Source organism: Symphalangus syndactylus, chromosome 17, assembly GCF_028878055.3.
Source record: "Symphalangus syndactylus isolate Jambi chromosome 17, NHGRI_mSymSyn1-v2.1_pri, whole genome shotgun sequence".
In the NCBI taxonomy this organism is placed as follows: domain Eukaryota; kingdom Metazoa; phylum Chordata; class Mammalia; order Primates; family Hylobatidae; genus Symphalangus; species Symphalangus syndactylus.
This window is the reverse complement of record NC_072439.2, coordinates 96,872,631-96,891,124: the sequence shown is the minus strand read 5'-3', so window position 1 is coordinate 96,891,124 and position 18,494 is coordinate 96,872,631. Positions and strand designations below refer to the sequence as shown.

The window sequence follows — 18,494 nt, the reverse complement described above, 5'->3', positions numbered from 1 at the left end:
CCCCACATATTTCCCACAGAGAGACAGCTACATCAAGGACCAGAGGCCAGAGGAACAGGCCCCTTTAGAAACCTCATCCTAATGAATTCCAGCATTCCTAGTAAGCATCTTTCTCTTCAACAGTGACATTTGCAACTTGGCATCTTATTTCATAATTACATAAAGGGGTAACCTCCTGGACAGGTGCCTGCATGACAGTGCAGGCTGCACAGGGGCCTGTTGGCCTCTGGGAATTGAAGGGAGTGGCCTCCCATCTCAGTCGTTTTACATCTGTGTGAAGGGGTCACTTTGTGCTGGAGTTGCCGCCTGTCTCCCTCCTAGTCAGTGGACCTCACCTGGTGAAGTGTTACCAACTTTAAGCAAATCCTTCCTGGAAGGTGCTTTAGGAAGGAGGAGTTGTAAATAACATCGAAGCAGCCCAGATTCCGGTGTCTCAGGCCTACGTAGGACCTTTCCGGGTTTACTCCCAGCTGGTCCCTACAGTGCAGGGGAAGTGCTCGGTTTACTGAAGGGTATGTTAAGACAAGATTAAGATGCTCATCCAGAAGCATCTGATGGTCCTGAGCCCCGCCCTCCCAGCACATTCCCATTCTCAAGGAATGCCTTCTCTAGAAGGGTGGTGAGACAGGTACGCAGGTGGGCATGACCACAGGCAGGCAGCCAGCCGTGTGGGGAGCACAGAGCAGGAAGCCACGACTCCTGCAGGGCCTATCTGGGGTGTTTAGACCGCTCCTTGCAGAATAAGTAGGGTTTAGATGGCCTTGAAAGATAGAGCGCCTGTAGCAGGTGGTGGGCTTTCGATGTGATGATTGACAGGCTGACTAAATGCATGGCCCTTCCTCCCATCAGGAGTTTCTTTAGTTACAGCAAAATTATCCCAAGTTCCTTAAATTGCCTTCCCATAAATTCTACATTTGGCCAGTGTGGTGCTGTGCTCCAGAATTCTGTTCCTCAAGGTCTCTAGGATCCCTGTAACACTGTCCATAAGCTATTTCCCACACAAGGCACAGGAGAGCCTCCCCATTTTAGCAAATGGAACAGCTGAGGTGCAGAGAAATAAAATAACTTTCCCTGGGTCACAGGGTCAATCAGCAGCAGAACTGGAAGTTGCACTCGTGTGTTCTGATTCCCAGGCCGGGTACCAGGAACTTGCTCTCGCCGCTTCATCATTGAACCCCATGCGCCCTCTCTTTGGACCTCCCACAGCTGCTCATCCATTTCAGGCTTCAGCACTGGCCCCTCCCTGTGCTTTTTGCCACCCGCGTGTCTCTCTTAAGGGCAGGGTTGTGGTCAGCCCGGTGTCCGGCACAACACCTAGGATCCTGGTCACGCTGGGCTGGGTGAAGGATGGGGGAATGACCTTCATCATTGCCTTCCTCCTGCACTTCTAGCCCGGAGGCATCTGGATGCAATGGAAGCAGGCAGCTCTTAGGTGCCAGGTGATTGTGACATGGAAGAATCTGGGCTCATCCTGTCTTTTAGACAGTGGATTAAAAACACAGTGGTATCTGAGATCGTTCAGCCGTTTCGCTCTGGTCAGCATCTTCACTTAACACATATCTGGGTTTGCAGAACGCACCGATAAAGGCTTGAGAGCGTAATGTTTTTTACCTCTCTCTTGTGTGGGTCATTTACCACCTGTGCTCCAAAGAGGAAACACCTGGATGCTTTGAGGTTTTTTTGTTTTGTTTTGTTTTGTTTTGTTTGTTTGTTTGTTTGTTTGAGACGGCGTCTTGCTCTGTTGCCCAGGCTGGAGTGTAGTGGCATGATCTCAGCTCACTGCAACCTCTGCCTCCTGGGTTCAAGCAATTCTCCTGCCTCAGCCTACTGAGTAGCTGGAATTACAGGCACCTGCCACCACGCCTACCTAATTTTTGTATTTTTAGTAGAGACGGGGTTTCACGATGTTGGTCAGGCTGGTCTCAAACTCCTGACCTTGTGATCCACCCGCCTTGGCCTCCCAAAGTGCTGGGATTACAGGCGTGAGCCACCGTGCCCGGCCCGCTTTGAGTTTTTTGTAGGGAAGTAGGGTGTCCACATAAGGTATCATCCAAATGAGATACTTTTGAGAGTGAAATGGTGCACGGTTAACAGTCACATCAGGACAGCAGGCCGACACTGGAGTGTGTGGTCGCCTAGTTTTAAGCAAAATGGATGTCTGCAGTTGGAAGAAAAGACACGGGCAGTCGTTTGTGAAGACTGATAGTGTGGAGGGGTTGCTGGTAGATGAAAGGCCTTTTGTTCCAGCGGTAACTTCACATCATTCACTGACAACAATAAGAGTCCAGTGCCCTTTCCTCTGCCCTGCACTTCATTTTCTACCCGTGGCCGAGCCTCCCAGGAGGTGTGCCTGTGTCTCATCGTCCTCTTCTCTTTCCTGCAGAGATCCTGCGGATCATTCAGCTGGACCTAGACCTGAAGTTTAAGACCAACATCCGGGAGTTGTTTGAGGAATTTGACAGTTTCCTGCCAGGCACCATCATCGGCATAGCCCAGGAGATGCAGCCAGTTTACAGGTGCGTCATGACTGCAGGGGGGCCGCCTCCACGACCCCTCCCCACCCTTCACCCGCTCTCTTCTGCCACCCATGGCAGATTGGGATTTACTGGCATCCAATCCTTCTGCACTTAGTATCTTGGGAACACATTTGTACTTATTGCTTACAGCTGATCGTATGGGCAGGTGGGTCTGTCCCAAGCCATAGGTGCTACCTCATTATTTTGTGGGAGTTTGTGGCCTTTTTCTTCTGAAAAGCCCAGTTGTTTTGGTTGTTGGATCTGGTTAAGCTCAGAATTTTAAAATCTTGGGCTTTGCCTTATGGAGGAAGATTTAACTTTCCTTCTAGTGACCAGCTGGGCTTTCTTGGCCTGTGAGTCACCAGTGACCCCCATTCTCTATTAGCAGAGTGGGTGGATTGGTGGTCTTGTAGGGAGGGAAGGTGGCACAAAGTCGGAACACAGACTGGCATCAGTAGTCAGCACGACGAAGCACATTCCGCATGATGCTGCATTTGCTTGTCAAGCCTGTGTCATGGAGAAACTCCAGGACCTGAGAACCATTCTTGAATATTCACTGTCGCGTTATTTGTAGTAGCCAAAACTGAAAACGACTTAAATGTGCTACTTAGCAGAATGGATAAATAAAACGCATTCATTCAATTGAGTGCTATACAGCAACAGCAAAAAAGGGAACGGCTCCATGCAATGAGAGCGAAACCTAACTGGAACCTTTAGGGCTGCACATGCGCAGGTGTGGAGAATGGGAAAGGAGAAGGGGGTGATGCTTCCCAAAGCCGGCGTGGCAGGCGGTGGGGGCCGTGGGGGTGGGTTGGCTCTGGAGAGCTGCAAGGTCTCAGTTCCCCACTTGGGTGCTTAGCTTCGTGTTTGCACGCACTTTTTTTGTGTGTTCTTGTTCTACATCTTATAATTTAAAAAAAAAAAAAAAAGAAAAGAAAGGAAAGGAACAGCTGAAGTGGGTTCTGATTACAATAAACCAGGCCCGTGGCCCTGGGTCTGGAGAGTTTCATGTTGCTGGCTGTTTCTCCAGTGGGTATAGCACACCCAGAGCAGAGCTGCCGAGTTTGCTCGGAAAGGGTTGGGATTTCGCTGTCCTGCAGGCATGCCCCGCTCTTTGTTCTCAGTGCACACCGTGATGCTGGCTCCCTGCGGACCTTCCTGGAGGGAGGCCCAGTCGTTGGAGAGCTGCAGAGTACAGGCGACTAGTGTGTCAAGAGCCTGTGTTTCCTCTCAGAGGGAGGGGGTGAAGAGACAGCTTCAGCTCGGTTGTGGCTATTTGCATGACCCAGATCACATAACAGGAAATTCCTGCAAGGCCCCTGAATGAGCTGATAATTCCTTGGGCCGTGTGGACTTTTCTCCCTTATATAATCCTCTCACATGTGGCCCCAGAGTCACTGGGTAGGCCTCTTCCTCTGAGGTCAGGGGTTGGCGACTTAAGAGGAGAGGGTTTGGGCAAACACCTGCCATCTTAACTGTAGAAGACTCCCCAGCTTCTTCCCTCCCCTTGATACCCGGAAGATCTTCTGCTGGGGTCCTTGGTCCAACAGAGGGAGGTGATAGTGTGCGCAGCAGTGAATACATGTGGGTCTGCAGCACCCTCACTTCCTACCTCCTCAGAAGAAAGAATTTGCGGGGCCTCAGGCAGAGTGAGAGACCAAGGCAAGTCTCAGAGCAGGAGTGAAAGTTTATTAAAATGCTTTAGACTGGAATGAAAGTAAATAAAGTACACTTGGGAGAAGGCCAGTGGGTGACTTGAGAGATCAAATGTGCTGTGTGACTTTTGACTTGGGGTTTTGTACACTGGTGTGGTTCTGGGGTTTGCGTTACTCCTGCCCCGGTTCTTCCCTGAAGGTGGCCTGCCAGCCCTTGGGAGGGAGCACTGTATGTTTACTGAGGTCGTGTACACGCTCCCTGGAGAACTCAAATGAAGTAATACGTGGAAGTCTCTGTTGTGAGAGAGACCCTCATTAAAGAGCATTTCCCCTCCCTCCCTCTCTCCCTCCCTTCATCTTCACTCCTCTGTGTTTTCTTTACCAGATGGTTTGTTCCTCTGATTTATTCCCTGGTTTCTTCCCTTACCAGTCCAGCCTTCCTAGAGGAGGGTCCACCATTTTGCCTCCTAGTGCACATGCTTGAGCCCACGTGCCCAACTCGTGAGATCTTACCAGGAAGCTGCTGGTCATCAGTTTCAGGTTCTTTCTATCTACTGGGACCCTGCCCTTCCCTGGCACTGGCTGCATCCAATTATCATTTTAGAGAGACGGTTGACAACTGCCTGACCATCAGCTGATGGTCGCCTGACATTCCTGGTGGTGGTGGAGCCCTCTCTTGCCCTGCTCATGTCTGACTAGCTACCTGCTGTAACAATAGAGGGAACCTCAGAGTCCCAAGCCCTAGATACTAGTCCCAGCTCTGCCACCTTGGGGCCTTTACTCCCCCACCTGAGAAGGAGAAGAGCTGAGCTCTAAGTCCCGCCTCCCTGGCTCTGGCATTGGGGGTCACAGCCCTTTGGACCCTCATTGTCCTCCCTCCGTCTGGAAGTTGCCTGTCTGCTGGTGAGCTCTTTAGGGATTGGGGAGAACTGATGTCATGGGGTGTTTAAACTGGGCTAAGTATTAAATGCAGCTACAGCTCCGATGCCTTCAAGGCCTGCTTTGGAATCTTCTCATGTAATATAAGTGGAAACTTGGAATGGCATGCTTAGACAGGATTGGCCAGAATTTGTATTTTCTGTAGATCTAGGATTTTATAAACAGTGCAACTTAAAATCAGTTTAATTATCTGGACTTCCCGAAAGAAAGCTCTGAAAGATTTTAGATTCAAAATGAAACTGAGTTTTTCTAACCCTGAGCATCTTTAATTTTCATTATGTACGATGATAACTGAGACCTCCGCTGCAGCGGAGTCTGAAGAATGCCGTTTGCAGGGCCTGGGCACTCAAAAATCAACAGAGACTTATACTCCTTACATGCTCCCTCCCTCCACCCCTCAGCTGAAATGTTTCTAGAGACCTTTAATAATGGAGTCTGCAGATGATAACCCTGCACTGCCGTGTGCCCAGCTGGCTCTGGGAGTTGCCTTGTAACATTTGCAGTCTCATACTGGGGCTGGGAATGGCTTGGTACTGGCTGGCCCACAAGGAATTAAGCATGTTTTTTGCCTTCTTCCCCAAGAAGACTGGGGACCTCTGGAGACCTGGGAGATCCAGCCTTAATTGTCTGCTGCTTTGGAGTGTTCAGCTGGCTGGGAGTGGGGTTAGGGTGGGGAGGCTGAGAGAAGGAAGAGGATGGGAATGGAAGGGGAGAGAGGAAGCAGGGACAGGGCAGCCGGCCTTTCTCTCGAGCAGGCGGTCTCAGCCCTTGGGCTTCGCCATTGCTGTTTTGGGGGATGTGCAGCCCGGCCATCGGACTGCTTCCCACAGAGGTGGCCTCTTGCCCCTGCCTGGGACTTCCGTGGAACTGGCAGTGGGCTCTGACCACCAAGGCGTCTCCCCAGAGAGGGGAGTGAGGTGGACAAGTGTTTTATTTTAAGAAGAACATGCTAGCATCTATATGAAAGGAAAATTTAAAAACAAAACAGCACAAAACCAAATCTTGACTAGGTAAGCATTTAATCTGGAAACTTGCTGAGCAGGAATAGATTTGGATCTCCCCAGCTGTGTCATTTTTATAGTCACTTGTCCCATAGTTCCTTTACCTCGAAAGGGCACATTTTAAGTCATCTTTATGGCAGTCTCCCCTGTACTGGGTGCCATGAGTGTTAGAAGCTTGGAGGAGGTGCGGGAGGGGGAGTTACTCCCCACCGTCCATTTGACAAATAGTTGTTTTCACGTTGTTTCACAGTCCCCCTCCCCAAGTTTTTATATTTTCTGTATAAATCTTACAGGATTTTATAATCCTAGGTCCATGGGACTGACAGTGTTTTCTGGAAAGTGACACAGGGATCATGGGATATTAGTGTAGGGAGAGAGGAGCCTCTCTCTCTCGGGTCGCTGTTGAGACTCTGTTGCGTCCAGCATCCTGTGACCTTCCCCATCTGCAAATCAGAGCGCTGCAGTCATCTTGGATGGAGCGTCACCCTTCCTTTCTCTGACCTTTTCTCTGTCTCTTCATCAGGAGCTAACCCCCTGGACAGGTCCGCAGTGGTGATGAGTTGAGTTGGGATAAGTGGCCAAGAGGAGAATCTAAAAGATAGACAACTGTATTTTGTAAAGATGCGCCATTTTGAGTTTGTTTCCTTATGAAAGTATTAGAAAAGTAAACTGCTGTGCCCCCTTTATGTGCAGCCTATAACAGTTATAAAGGTGTGCCAGCGGGTGAAGAAGCTTGATGTGGAGGAAATAGCATCGGGTCGTACTCAGAAGTGAATTCCCCGTGTGACACTTTGCGAGTCACTGGATTCTCTGACCCTCTGTTGTTTGGTCTGTAAGTGGGATATGTATCTCTAACACACAGAATTACTGGAGAACTCAAATGAAGTAACAGTGGAAGTTTCTGCTGTGAGACAGACCTTCATTAAAGAGCATTTCCCGTCCCTCCCTCCGTCCCTCCCTCTCTCCCATAATCTTCATTCCTCTTTGTGTTTTCTTTACCAGATGCTTTGTTCCTCTGGGCTCCTCCTACTCAATCCCTCCCCCAGGCATATAGGGTTGCCAGTTAAAATACAGGGCACCCAGTTAAATGAAACTTCATATAAATAACAAATAAGTGTTTTGTATGTTAAATATGTCCCAAATATTGCACGGGACATACTTATACTAAATAATTGTTTATTGTTTATCTGAAATTTAAATTTTATTTATTTATTTATTTATTTTTTAAAGACAGCGTCTCTCTCTGTTGCCCAGGCTGAAGTGCACAGCCTTGACTCACTGCAGCCACCACCTCCCAGGTTCAAGAAATTCTCCCGCCTCAGCCTCCCGAGTAGCTGGGACTATAGGCACGAGCCACCACTCCTAACTAATTTTTGTACTATTAGTAGCCATGTTGGTCAGGCTGGTCTCGATCTCCTGATCTCAAGTGATCCGCCCGCCTCGGCCTCCCAAAGTACTGGGGTGACAGGTATGAGCCACCACACCCGACCCTGAAATTTAAATTTTAACAGATATCCCGCTTTTTTCCTAAATCTGGCTGCCCACCTCTACCCACGATTGTAAAAGTTCCCTTTTTAGCAGCAGCAGGTGATCTGGCTCTCCTACAAGATCCTGGAGTGAACAGGAACAAAGGGTACGGAAGTGGAGCTTGCAGGGAAACCAGGGTAAGACAGGGAGGGGGTGGGAGGCAGCCCTCAAGGTCTCTGTGAGGCTCCAGGCTTGAGGTCACCACTCTGCAGGAGTTAGGAAGCCAAACTGTGGACTGGGTCATTTGGGGAGGCCACTGGGACCAGGAGGCCTGGTCATGCCTTGGCTTCAGGCTTCAGGGCTCCTGCTGACCCTGGAGTGATGGAGAGAGAGAGAGAGAGTGTGTGTGAGTGTGTGAGTGTGCGTGTGTGTGAGTGTGAGTGTGTGAGAGTGTGTGTGTGTGAGTGTGAGTGAGTGTGCGTGTGTGTGAGTGTGTGTATGTGGGCTGCGGCCCTTTGTTATGGTCACTTTGTGGAGCTGGCCGCCTGAGGATCCTCTGAATGGGAGCTTGTTGGTGGCGGCACAGGCTTCTGGCTTCGTTCTCCCCGGGCTCTGCGGGCCGGCTGTGTGCTGTGTGAGCCCAGGCCCACCCTGAGGAGGAAGCGGCAGGCTATTCCTGTCAGCTGCTGATAACATGCCACCAGGCGGGCATTCGCTTTTGTGTTAAGTATTTTAATCGTGTCCACTCGTTCACCTTTTTAAGTCACATGGTTTTATTTGCTGATGGTGCTGTGGCAGCCTCGGGTTCTTCCAGACACTGGGAAGGAAAGCTTCTCTGCAGGCTGCGTCATCCCACTCCAAGGACTGGTGCTGGGCTCCCAGGGGAGTGTTGGGGAGGGAGTGAGCGCCAGCACAGAGGGAAGAAGGGAGCATGTGGACTGACCACCTCTACCACTTACTTGCTGTGTGACCTTGGGCAAGTCTCTTGACCTCTCTGAGCCTTAGTCTCTTTAGCTGAGAAATGGAGATTATAACACTATATGTGGCAGAGTTGAGGGAGATTGAATCAGATAATGTATTTATAGTGCCTAGGACAGAGCAGCACTCCTGGGTGGTGGTGGCAACGTTATCCACAGTCCCAGCTTGGCCACTGATAAGTTCTGTGAACCCAGGGAAGTCACTTAACCTCAGCCTCAGTTTCCTTATATGTACAATTGGGGCTGCTGACAACTTAGCAAAATTATTGCTCATCTTTTGGCTTCTCAGCATCTAAACCCCCTTCCTAGAATTTGGGAATTCTCTGCCATAGAAGCCTGCCTGCCATTATGGAAGACAGAAAGGCTGGATATGTTATCTCCTGGCTTCCTTGCAGCTAGCTAGGGTGTTGGTACTGTGTTTCCCTCCTTCCCGCTTCTGCGGAAATTACCACCATACATTTATTAATGGTGTCTTATCTATGCAGACCAGTTTTTATGGCTTCACCCTAAACAATGTAAGGTGTTTGCAAAACAGAAACAGAAAGTATTACAAAGAGAAAATAACTAGTCTGCAGTAGTGAAGAACATTTTAATATCCCAGAGAATACTGGAAACCAGGGGATCAAAGATGGGGGGAGGGATGAATGTAGATTGCAGTATAGTTGCAGCAGAGGAGGAAGGGACGAGGGCAGGGGGAGAGACCGAGGACTGTGCCCGAGGCAGCCCCCACTCCCTGTTTCATGCATGAGCCTGGCTTCCGCTTTCCCCCGTGCGTGGGGTGTTTGGTCCCTGCTACGCTGCACAGAGGGTGAACATCTGGGCCTTTGCTTGCTTCCAGGTTCCAGCCATGGCTGTAGCCCTGATCTCCAATATATTCTGTTCCATTTCTGGCCCATGGAGATGTTTATCTCATTTTCAAGCCGACTATGCCCTTTCCTCCTGTTGCCCCCCGACGTCGGATGAAAACAATTGTTATCTAAAACTCATCATTAAAAAGTGATACATTTTTGTTTTAAGTAGCATATGGAGGTTATCATTTTTCCAGAAGTTTTCTATACTTTTATCAGGGGGGGTGTGTGTATATGTAAATAAACTCTATACCTTTGTACATCTTTTTTTGTTCACTTAACAGTGTATCTTGACCATCCTTACACCTAAATCAGCCTTCTTTGTTAAACGTTGCTAGTCTCTTGATAGGATTTTTCTTTTTACTATGAAAACCTTCCAACATATACAAAAGTAGAAAGCATCATGTAGTATTTCTGGATGCCCCAATATTATAATATCCATGCAGCCTCAATAACTATCAGCCCTTAGCCAATCTTTGTTTTATGTCTCCTCCCACCCACTTTTCCTCTTCCCCTGATTATTTTGAAATGAATCTCAGTCGTCACAGCATTTCATCTGTAAATGTCATTTTCAGTCTATTCGTTTTTTAAAAACACATCTGCTGTGGCCGAGTTTAGAGCTGAGGAGAGTTATATGAGCTCATAGTGTCACTCTGTCTTCAAGTTCCTCAGTCTGAAATCAGTTGGTACAAGGGAAGAAAATAGAGAGAGGCAGCACTAACCTCTTGCCAACCACACTTTCCATCTCTCTGCAGATTGCCTCATGTCAGGATGTTAGTGTAACCGTCATGTCTGGAAGGCTTTACGACTGATATAAATTCAGGTCCATTGTTCACTAGGCGTGAAGCCCTCCATTATAAGGGAACCAGCCACCAACCTCACTACGAGATGCATAAATGTAGGACTTGAAGATAAAAGCTATTGGATTCTTTTCGTCTCTCTGACACCTGAAGATGAATTTCTTGAACCTTGTTCTCGTGTTTAAAAAAAAAAATTAACCAAGATTGAGCCTGTCAGTTTCTATTGGAGTTAAATCTGAGTAAAAGAGAAAAAAGCTTGTCACCTTTTAAAATAGTGATTCCTTCACTCCCTGGGAGTGAGAAAACTGGGCTAAGTGTTTTTGTGTAGCCCGTGTGACCTGGAGGCAGTGCTGTAACCCCTGCAGGAATTACTCATAAAAAGGGAGGGATGCACCTGCCCTGTGGTAGAGATCAGAAGTCTACTATGAGGTTGTTATTTTTAAATAACATCAGTAGAAAAGGTATTTTAAAAGGAAAACTGTATAGAGAAGAACCCAAGAGGGATTGTTTGCTGTCAATGTGACTGTCTCTCACCTGATGGCTCTGCCTCCCGGGCAAGCTAGGAGCTCCGGGATGACGTCCAAAGACTTGGGTGCAGAGCGGGGGCTGCTGAGGATCAGAGTGTGAGGCTGAGAGATGAGGTCCAGGTGGAGCACGTGAGAAGCTTCCTGTGTCTGAAAACACGACTCCCTCCCATTCTTTTGTCTGTCTGCACATTATGAGTATTTTGGTACTACTGAATCTGTTTTTAAAAGTTCACCACGTCGTTCCTGACACAGGTGTCTCCTTAAAGAACAAGTGAGGAAGTGAATGCATGGAAGGGGTGGGACTGGGAGGCAGCCCTTCTGTTCTGTTTATGCTGTGCAGACCAATGCCAGGCACTTCGATGTTTGTTGAGTGAATGCAGGAACAGATGTGTAGTCAGAGGGCGTTTCCTCCGCGGTGCTGGCCAGCTGCTAAGTCAGGCTCTGTAGTCCTGTTACTGGTCTTATAGAAGTTGCTTTCACATTCAGTGTTTGTTTGTAAAGACAGTCCATGGGAAAGTTTGTTACTCTCAGTTTGTTTGTTTGAGACATAGTTTCTTTCTTGTCGCCCAGGCTGGAATGCAGTGGTGTGATCTTGGCTCACTGCAACCTCCGCCTCCCGGGTTCAAGCGATTCTCCTGCCTCAGCCTCCCAAGTAGCTGGGATTACAGGCGCCCACCACCATGCCTGGCTAATTTTTGTATTTTTAGTAGAGACGGGGTTTCACCATGTTGGCCAGGCTGGTCTCAAACTCCTGACCTCAGGTGATCCACCTGCCTGGGCTTCCCAAAGTGCTGGGATTACAGGTGTGAGTCACCCTGCCTGGCCTATTCTCAGTTTTTTATTTGGCCCATTGTGTGTGTGAGCCATAGGATTGGCCCCATGAGGAATTACGAAGTAGAAGACATGCCTCTTGCTTTTAAGGAAGATATAATTGAGGGAGATAGGGTAGATAAAATTTAATGAAAACACAAATGCCTGCGGTGCCAACACCAAGTCAGTACTGCTGTTTAGAGATGTCCCATGGACAAGACACAAAGGCTTCTTGCTGTAGGAACTGTAAATTTCCCTGAGCGGCTCACCTTGCCCTCAGCTTCATATTCTGCCTTCAGCCGGGCATGGTAGCCTGCACCTGTAGTTCCAGCTACTTGAAAGGCTGAGGCGGAGAGGGGGGTCGCTTAAGCCCAGGAATTCTGTGGGTGTCTGCACTAAGCTTGGCATCAACTTGGTGACCTCCTGGGAACGGGGGACCACCAAGTTGCCTAGGAAGGGATGAAGCAGCCCAGGCTGGAAATGAAGCAGGTTAAAACTCCTGTGCTGATCAGTAATGGGATTACGCCTGTGACTAGCCATGCGCTCCAGCCTGGGCAACATAGCGAGATCCTGTCTCTAAAAAAAAAAAACAAACAAAAAAGGAGTTCTGCCTTCGAAATGCTAAGAAGTGTGTGTCCCGTTCCCTTCTTTCCTCTGAAAAGTCTCTCGGAGTGGTGTTTGGCTTTGCAATGCAGGTGTAGCCTCTAAGAGTGCTCTTGGGATAGACCAAGCTCTGTGCCTGAATAGAAAGCTCACTGGGCAGGCATTTGCCGAGGGTTTGGCTGTGCAGTAGAAAGAAACCAGACCCTGTCCTCCAGGAGCTTGCAGTGGGAGGTGGGTCTGGACAGGGCTGCCGCGGAGGCACAGCAGTGGATGATGGGCCCGCAGGACTGTGTGCTCTTTTGCATTGCTGCAATCTGTTTCCTATGCCAAATAAACATCATCGCATTGAAAGAACCTTATTTGTAATCCAGGCAGCAGAAAGGCTTATCTGTAAGCATCTTCCTGGGGAAAAAAGCAAAACAGCACAGTCGAATCCCAGTGGCATGTGTACAAGAGGGACCTTCTGTAACAAACCGTGTGTGGAAAGGACTGAGCTGAGCGTGGCCAGCCCCACGTGAAGGGAATTTCAGTATGGCTCCATGGCCATCTCAGGTGCAGACTTCAGCCACAGGACTGCATTTCTTCTGTGGGTTCCTAAGTGAAACAGATCTGCAGTTCCCATGCTTCTGCTTCCAGGTTAGCACCGGAATTGGCTCTGATAGAAATATCAAGCTTTTAATCTGAGCCTGGGGTTGAATTGAACATCTCTCCCCTCCTCCTGCCTTAGGTGACTTCTTTAAATGAGCTGCTTACTGTTGACCATAGAGAACCCCTATGATCTTCTATTTCATGGTAGCAGAATTGACCCCAGCATCAAGGAGCTGTCCAAAGGAGTGTTTTGATCCAGGAACCCAGCCGTCTGCCTTTTGGGGACTGCTGTATCACTGTTTGTAAAAGAGGAAGCTGAACCAGAATTGGCGTAGTATGTCGTGATTTGCCTGGATGTCTGCTGTGTCCTTGCGTCTTGTAGATGAGCGCTCATTATGAGGCTGGTGGATTCTATGGACTTTCAGAAATGTGAATTCACAGAGATGCTCTCAGGGCCCTATTAATGCCAGTCACTGTGGAGTGAGGTGCCTGTTCCTGTGGCTTCACAGAGATGCTCGCAGGGCCTCATCAATGCCGGTCACTGTGGAGTGAGGTGCCTGTTCATGTGGGTTCACAGAGATTCTCGTGGGGCCCCATCAATGCCGGTCACCATGGAATGAGGTGCCTGTTCATGTGGCTTCACAGAGATGCTCACAGGGCCCCATCAATGCCAGTCACCGTGGAGTGAGGTGCCTGTTCATGTGGCTTCACAGAGATGCTCGCAGGGCCCCATCAATGCCAGTCACCGTGGAGTGAGGTGCCTGTTCATGTGGCTTCCACTTGATCTCCCTTGGCTCTGTTAAAAATACAAACACAAACAATCCCACTGCTTCTCTTAGTAAAATCAAGCCCAGTCTCTGCATGGAAACCCTTTCCTTTGCTGCCAGGACCATCCTATGTTGACTGGCCCAAGGATCACGAACTTGGAACTATAAAGAAAGCAGGATAATTTTAGCTCTCCACTCGGGCTGACAGTGAACAGGACTTTCATGTTCCTAATGATGTAATTGCAGCTCATTGGTATTCAGCTTTCAGAGAGCCTGGAAGATTGCATCTAAGCAAGGTAGAGACATAAGGGTGAATCATATTATTTACAAAGAATAACCAGAGCAGAGAAAAGGCACCCCTATTTCTTCTGCCGGTACCTTCCTGCCAAGATGTTGGCAGGGTTTGGGAGGGGTACGGAGTGTACCCTTGGTCTTGCGGGCCACTTTTCTACTCACATCTCACACCCTTTTAGCTGCTGCCCAAGGTTAAAGGCATCACACAGAGGATCAGGCAAACACACTTCTGCATAAAAGGGGTAGTAGAATCCTTGAGGCCCTTTTGGTGCAGGGGAGACTGAAACAGTTAGAAAGGAGGAACTGTTTGGCCGGGCACAGTGGCTCACGCCTGTAATCCCAGCACTTTGGGAGGCTGAGGTGGGTGGATCACAAGGTCAGGAGTTCAAGACCAGCCTGGCCAATGTGGTGAAACCCCGTCTCTACTAAAGATACAAAAAATTAACCAAGTGTGGTGGCACGTGCCTTTAATCCTAGCTACTCAGGAGGCTGAGGCAGGAGAATCACTTGAACCCGGGAGCTGGAGGTCGCAGTGAGCCGAGATCGCACCATTGCATTCCAGCCTGGGCGACAGGGCAAGACTTCGTCTCAAAAAAAAAAAAGGAGGAACCGTTTGACCCCCTTTGCCAGCCAGAATCTGGGAGAGATTTGTGGATGAAAAAACCCACAAATCAACCCCAGGAATACCTGGGTGGCATGTGATTAGCCAGCCATTTGCACCTATCAGATTAGAAGAGGCCCAATCCCCGGTCTACATGCCGTATCACACTCGAGATGGAATGGAGTGGGCGGTTGGCCGGGCACGGTGGCTCATGCCTGTAATCCTAGCACTTTGGGAGGCCCAGGCGGGTGGATCACTTAAGGTCAGGAGTTTGAGACCAGCCTGGCCAACGGGGTGAAACCCCGTCTCTACTAAAAATACAAAAATCAGCTGGGCATGGTGGCGGGTGCCTGTAATCCCAGCTACTCGGGAGTCTGAGCAGGAGAATTGCTTGAACCTGGAAGCAGAGGTTGCAGTGAGCCAAGATCTCACCCTTGCACCCCAGCCTGGATGACAGCAAGAGTCCATCTCAAAAAAAAAAAAAAAAAAAATATATATATATATATATATATATATATATAAAATGAGAGAACATTTGATTAGCTCTCAGAAGAAAAGGTGATCATCTAGTAAATGTAACATAACTGGAACAGGTACAAGAAGAGCCCATATGTGACTCAGAAACTGAGGGTCCATCCTGCAGCAGTTTAATTTCAGGTAAATGCCTCCAGGAAGTAAGACACGTTTTTACAATTTAAAAATGGATCGTAGAAGAGAGGGAAGGAAAGCAATTGATTGAAAACCCTTCTGTGCCCTGGCTCCTGGGTAATGTTTCTGATGGTTCTGTGTTTTGTTTTGTGTGAATGTGGGCCCGGTGTTACCAGATGTTCTGATTTTTTTTCTTTTCAAAAGAAGCCAGAACTCCGTGCTGTTAATGTAAAAGCTTCTGGTTTTAAAATATCAGTTAATTTAAATATCAAGCAGACAATCTGCTGGCCAAAAAACCACATCTGTGCACCAGACTGAGCCCAAGAATGGCCAGGTTGAGACCTCTGGTTTAATGGCTCGTTGAGGCAAAAAACTGGCCAAATGCTCCCACCGTCGCCTGGACCCCGCGAGGCTTTGGTTGGCTGGTCTTGGGAACTGACCCCTAGAGTTTTGTTTCGGTGCACTCCAACTTTGTTTTTTCCCAACGTTTTCTCCTGTTACTTGAAATAGTTGATTTGTATTGGTAATTGAAAATTCCATCAAATGTTTCTCTACCTAACCTCAGATTTAGCTAATAACTAAATGTCAAGGCCAAGCATAATTCTTGTCCAGAAATGCAATTTTGGAAGAAAATGAAAAGATCCCAGACTCCCCATTTTTAGAGGTGCAATTACTTTGTCTGAGAGGTTGAATGTGGGTAAGAGCATCTTTAAACTCCTCTCGGTGTCCGAAGATGCTTTTGGGAGGTTGAAGGCCTGGCCAGGGAGGAATGGAGGGAGAGAAATCCAAAGGGAAGAGAGAGAAGGAGGGAAGGGAGCGGCCTGGGCGTGATGTGGCAGGTATATCCTCACTGCTTCCCACTTCACCATCCTCCCTGTTCGGCACTGCCTCCCAAGCAAGCCTGGGCGGGCTGGCCGCGTGAAGACCCCAGCGTGCACACACACCCTAGCCCCAGCCCCGGCTGCCTGCTCGGCAGTGCCATTGACGGCATTGTTAATGGCATCACAAAGTGGCCTCTTTGATGGCCCATCTGAAAATGGTCTAGAGTCAGGAATAGTTGTATTTCTCCTGGATAACTTATTTTTTCCTTCTGTACAACTAATTAGGTGTCCCTTTTTTCAGTGGACTAATAGAAAACTGATAGCTGAATTTGTGGTAGACATACAGCAGGCTTACGGTTTTCATAGGATACATTTTGGTGTCTTTGCCAGCTAAGATAAGTTCCTTCAGGGACAAAAGGAGGGATAAAATTGGAAGAAAAGGAAGAAGAGTGGGAACCAAAGTGTGAGCAGTCTGAACGAGACCCTGCCACCAAAGACTCCATTTTCTAGATCTGCCTGCCCACCATAGCAAGTAAAGATAAACATCATGAGAAATAGTTACCATTCATATATTGTTTAAACTAGAACGCTTTTGATAACAAAGGTTGGGGAGGGGGCGCTAGGACAACGAGTGTGACCCAGGGCTGTCCCAGGCCTCGGGAGACACCAGCCTCCTAAGCGTGATGTGGTAGAGCAGGGAGGGTTGGAAGAGGAGAGGCTGGGGAGGGAACCAAGGCAGGGGAGAGAGGCTGTGGAGGGCTCACGTATTTGGGGTCAGAAATAACCGCTGGGGTCAGCATCGTGTTCTCTATGGTTGAAATAAGGAGACAATCAGAGTTGTGATTACATGAATCACGTGGTTTATTGCTACACAAAGAGATTTTGTTTTCCTTTGGTTCACAATGCCTAAAAAGGGGCAGAATAATGAGAACACTTCTCTCAGGGAATGCATTAGCCACGGAGTGAGTGGCTTCCAAAATTACTAGAGTCTAGTCGCTCAATTAGGTGGGAAGCAGGCCTCTGTAGGACGTAAAGTCTAACTAAAGTGTGAGGGGTACCTTTATACAGGTGGCTGTTGGGAGAGATGACCCACACAGTGGAGATGCTGGACAACACGTTAGATTCCCAGGCGTTGGCTGGCAGACGCTGGCTGGCAAGGGTTCTGAGATTTGCTCAAAGGCTAATGGAGCATGACCCCACTGAGCTCTTGGTCTTTGAAGAGGCAGTTAAGAGCATGGCCTCATTTTGGCATAAACTTGCCACCTGAGAGAGGTGGCTGACAGTGTAGCCCTGCCATAGCCTGAGGTCTTAGAATGTCAAAGCCTTGGGTTTATACATAATTTGAAGCCCAGTAGTTGAGGTCATATGCGGGGTCTTATAAGATTTGATGAGGTAACATTTTCTCTCAAGGGAAAGGAGAGTTCACTCCAAGTTCTTATCATAGAAAAACATATGACACTCACGTAGCAAACTATGCAAGTGTTTGGAATTGTTTCAGAGCCACGTAACACAGTGTACTTGAACCTATCATCTGTTAGAGCCAGAAGGGGAGTGTTGGACTATTCTTGCACTGGAATTTGGCTTTTGACTGGACTTTCAAGGTAAAGAGTAAAAGTGCCCTGACTGTATAAATGAACCTTACCAAGTGTCTTAGTTCAGGCTACTGTAATAAACACCATAGATTAGGTAGCTTATAAACAACAGAATTTATTGCTCACAGTTCTGGAGGCTGGGAAGTCCAAGATCAAGGTGCTGGCAGATCAGGTATGTGGTGAGGGCCCACTTCCTGGTTTGCAGATGGCCGTCTTGTATCCTCTTATGATGGAGAGAGCAGAGATAGGGAGAGGTGAGGCAAGCTCTCTCATGTCTCTCATAAGGGCACTAATCCCATAATGAGAGCCTCACCCTCATGACCTAATAACTCCCCCAAATCCCCCAAACACCATCCCACTGGAGGTTAGGATGTTGATATGGTTTGGCTCTGTGTCCCCACCCAAATCTCATATTGAATTGTAATCCCCATGTGTTAGAGGAGGGGCTGGGTGGGAGGTGATTGAATCATGGGGGCGGATGTCCCCCTTGCTCTTCTCATGATAGTGAATGAGTTCTCGTGAGATCCAGTTGTTTAAAAGTATGTAGTGCTTCCCCCTTCTTGTGCTGTCTCTCTCTTGTTCTCACTCTCTCTCCTGCTGCCATGTGCAGATGTGCTTGCTTCCCCTACACCTTCCACCATGCTTGTGAGTTTTCTGAGGCCTCCCAGCCATGCTTCCTGTACAGTCTGCAGAACTGTGGGTCTATTAAACCTCTTTTCTACATAAATCAACCCAGTCTCAGGTATGTCTTTATAGCAGTATGAGAACAGACTAATGTAGACATCAACGTGTAAATTTGGGTGGGGGACATACATGCTGTCCATAACAGCAAGGGTGCCCCCCACATCCTCTGCTAGTCCGTATCAGCTCCTGAGCTGGAATTTGGGCATGGGTTGAATAGGAAGGATTAGGCTTTCTCTATTGGGTGGTGCTAACATTGCCTATAGACTAATTTGCTAATTTTGAGAACTAACCACTGGGATTTGGCCATAATTCCATGCAGAAGGAATCAAGGAATCGAAGTTGAGATGAGGTAACTC

General features: G+C 48.4%; 1 protein-coding gene and 1 long non-coding RNA gene across 4 annotated transcripts in view; both read left to right on the top strand.

The window, feature by feature from the left end:
• XXYLT1 (xyloside xylosyltransferase 1) overlaps nucleotides 1-18,494 on the top strand; it is a 196,759-nt gene that overhangs the window by 110,644 nt on the left and 67,621 nt on the right. For 2 of the 3 annotated variants that reach the window (XM_063622236.1, XM_063622237.1), the window contains exon 3: nucleotides 2,384-2,516. In XM_063622236.1, coding sequence (XP_063478306.1) covers nucleotides 2,384-2,516 — 133 coding nt within the window. Of the gene's footprint in view, nucleotides 1-29; nucleotides 101-2,383; nucleotides 2,517-18,494 lie in introns of those variants that run through there. The other variant, XM_063622238.1, reaches the window with a different exon arrangement.
• LOC134733252 (uncharacterized) overlaps nucleotides 18,076-18,494 on the top strand; it is a 47,827-nt gene continuing 47,408 nt past the window's right edge. The window contains exon 1 of the long non-coding RNA XR_010116758.1: nucleotides 18,076-18,196. This is a non-coding gene — a long non-coding RNA (uncharacterized lncRNA). The remainder of the gene's footprint in view (nucleotides 18,197-18,494) is intronic.